Source organism: Formica exsecta, unplaced genomic scaffold (assembly GCF_003651465.1).
Source record: "Formica exsecta isolate Colony F162 unplaced genomic scaffold, ASM365146v1 scaffold613, whole genome shotgun sequence".
In the NCBI taxonomy this organism is placed as follows: domain Eukaryota; kingdom Metazoa; phylum Arthropoda; class Insecta; order Hymenoptera; family Formicidae; genus Formica; species Formica exsecta.
This window is the reverse complement of record NW_021853374.1, coordinates 315,469-317,325: the sequence shown is the minus strand read 5'-3', so window position 1 is coordinate 317,325 and position 1,857 is coordinate 315,469. Positions and strand designations below refer to the sequence as shown.

The window sequence follows — 1,857 nt, the reverse complement described above, 5'->3', positions numbered from 1 at the left end:
ATTAATATATAAATAAAAATATATGCACAAACTTATGCACATTGCGCAGTAAAAACATTTTAAATTAAACTATTTTTTATATTAAATTATTTTTGTAAATAATTATACTATTTGACATACTTATCTTATAATTACTGAAGAGAGTCCAGACAAGCACCGAAACGTTTAGTACTATTTTAGTCTTAGAATTCTCGAAAATTTGTATTTTTTCAAATATATACACATACTTCCGCACTTGCTCCTTAAGCATTTGTATGTTTTTCTTTTTATTTTTTTGTGAGCATTTCTATTACTAATTTAAATTATTTTTTTCTTTTAAACACACATTGTAGGATCCATTATATGGCGCATGTTAGAACGAACTTTGTCGTCTGATGTATTTTCAATAGGTATCCACAGGTATTTGGACGATCAGTGAGTATAATATATTGTGATATAAATTATACATATTAATTGTACATATCATAAAAACAAGATAATAAAACATATAAGTTTGACAACATATTTCTAGTTTTATTAATTGAAGAACTTAGATATATAATGTATCTCAGATTTACATTATTATTCCTTATTTATGGATTTTTCAATGAATCTCAACTCGAATTTTTCTTAACATGATACAAATTGAAATTTCTTAACTAAATATTTAATTACAAACAATTCAAATTGAATAACTTTTCGAGAAAACTATAGAAATGTATATAATTAATATAAGGCTGTAATTTTCGTAATATAAAAACTGAAGTCATTATGTACTGTCATGACAAAACATTCACATTGTCAGTCATTATAAATACATAAATAGATATTTTGTTATATGTTATATTAAATTTATATACATGTATATATCTATAACTAAAGTTTAAAAATTTCTACGTCTGTGGAAATTACATTATAAATTAAAATACGTAAATAAATTACATATATTGTGAGATTTTCTTTTTTATAATGCCGATTAATTATATACAGTGTTTATACTGCCATAATGTTAAATCTTACAGATTCACTAAGCCTAAAGCAACTACTTCCGATCATTTATGGACCACTATGCAAACTGTCATGAATGCATTAAATCCCAAGTATCAGTTTGACATAAAAAGAATGGTAGATTCGTGGGCTATGCAGAGATGTTTTCCCGTGTTGGAGGTGATGCGAAATAATTCTCGCGATGTTGTAACAGCATCGATACAATTTCACGATGAGTTGGATGAGAAGCAATATTACATACCTTTGACTTATACTACGGAGTCGAATCTCAATTTTAACGTAACGTGGTCAGATGTTTGGTTAACACCATCATATTCCAAATTTGAATTCTCTCTTAAAAAAGATCAATGGATCATTTTCAACATACAGCAAACTGGTAAATATTGAGAATAAACTATCATAAACTTATATTTTTATTATCCTTATAGTGTATAATATTTGAATTTCTAAAATTAAATGTACTTTATGTGGATATAATTTGGACATTATATTTATGGTCAAAATCAATTCAAGCTTACACAAAATTTCTAGTATATTTTATTTTTTGTAAGTTACTCAATTATCAGTATACATATTATACGAGCGTAAGTATTATATTATACGTATTATACGAGTATAAATATTAGTGTGTGCATGCCACGAGTATATGGCATGTACGTGTCTTTATAATTAATAATAATAAAATCCAAAATATTAAAAATAATGATATAATATATATAAAAAAAATATTACAAGAAAACCATAAAAAAAATTTAATTTTATCAACTGTAAAATATATGAAATTTCTATCTTTTACTATAATAGACTCAATTTTTAATACAGATTTGACGTTAAATAACAGAAAAAAATGCAGAAATTTCGAAATATCTT

The 1,857-nt window shown here is 24.6% G+C and overlaps 1 protein-coding gene across 1 annotated transcript in view; it reads left to right on the top strand.

Annotated features, from left to right (window-relative positions):
* LOC115242576 (aminopeptidase N-like) overlaps nucleotides 1-1,857 on the top strand; it is a 9,543-nt gene that overhangs the window by 4,193 nt on the left and 3,493 nt on the right. Inside the window, exons 6-7 of the mRNA XM_029818969.1 lie at nucleotides 333-414; nucleotides 1,002-1,369. Coding sequence (XP_029674829.1) covers nucleotides 333-414; nucleotides 1,002-1,369 — 450 coding nt within the window. The remainder of the gene's footprint in view (nucleotides 1-332; nucleotides 415-1,001; nucleotides 1,370-1,857) is intronic.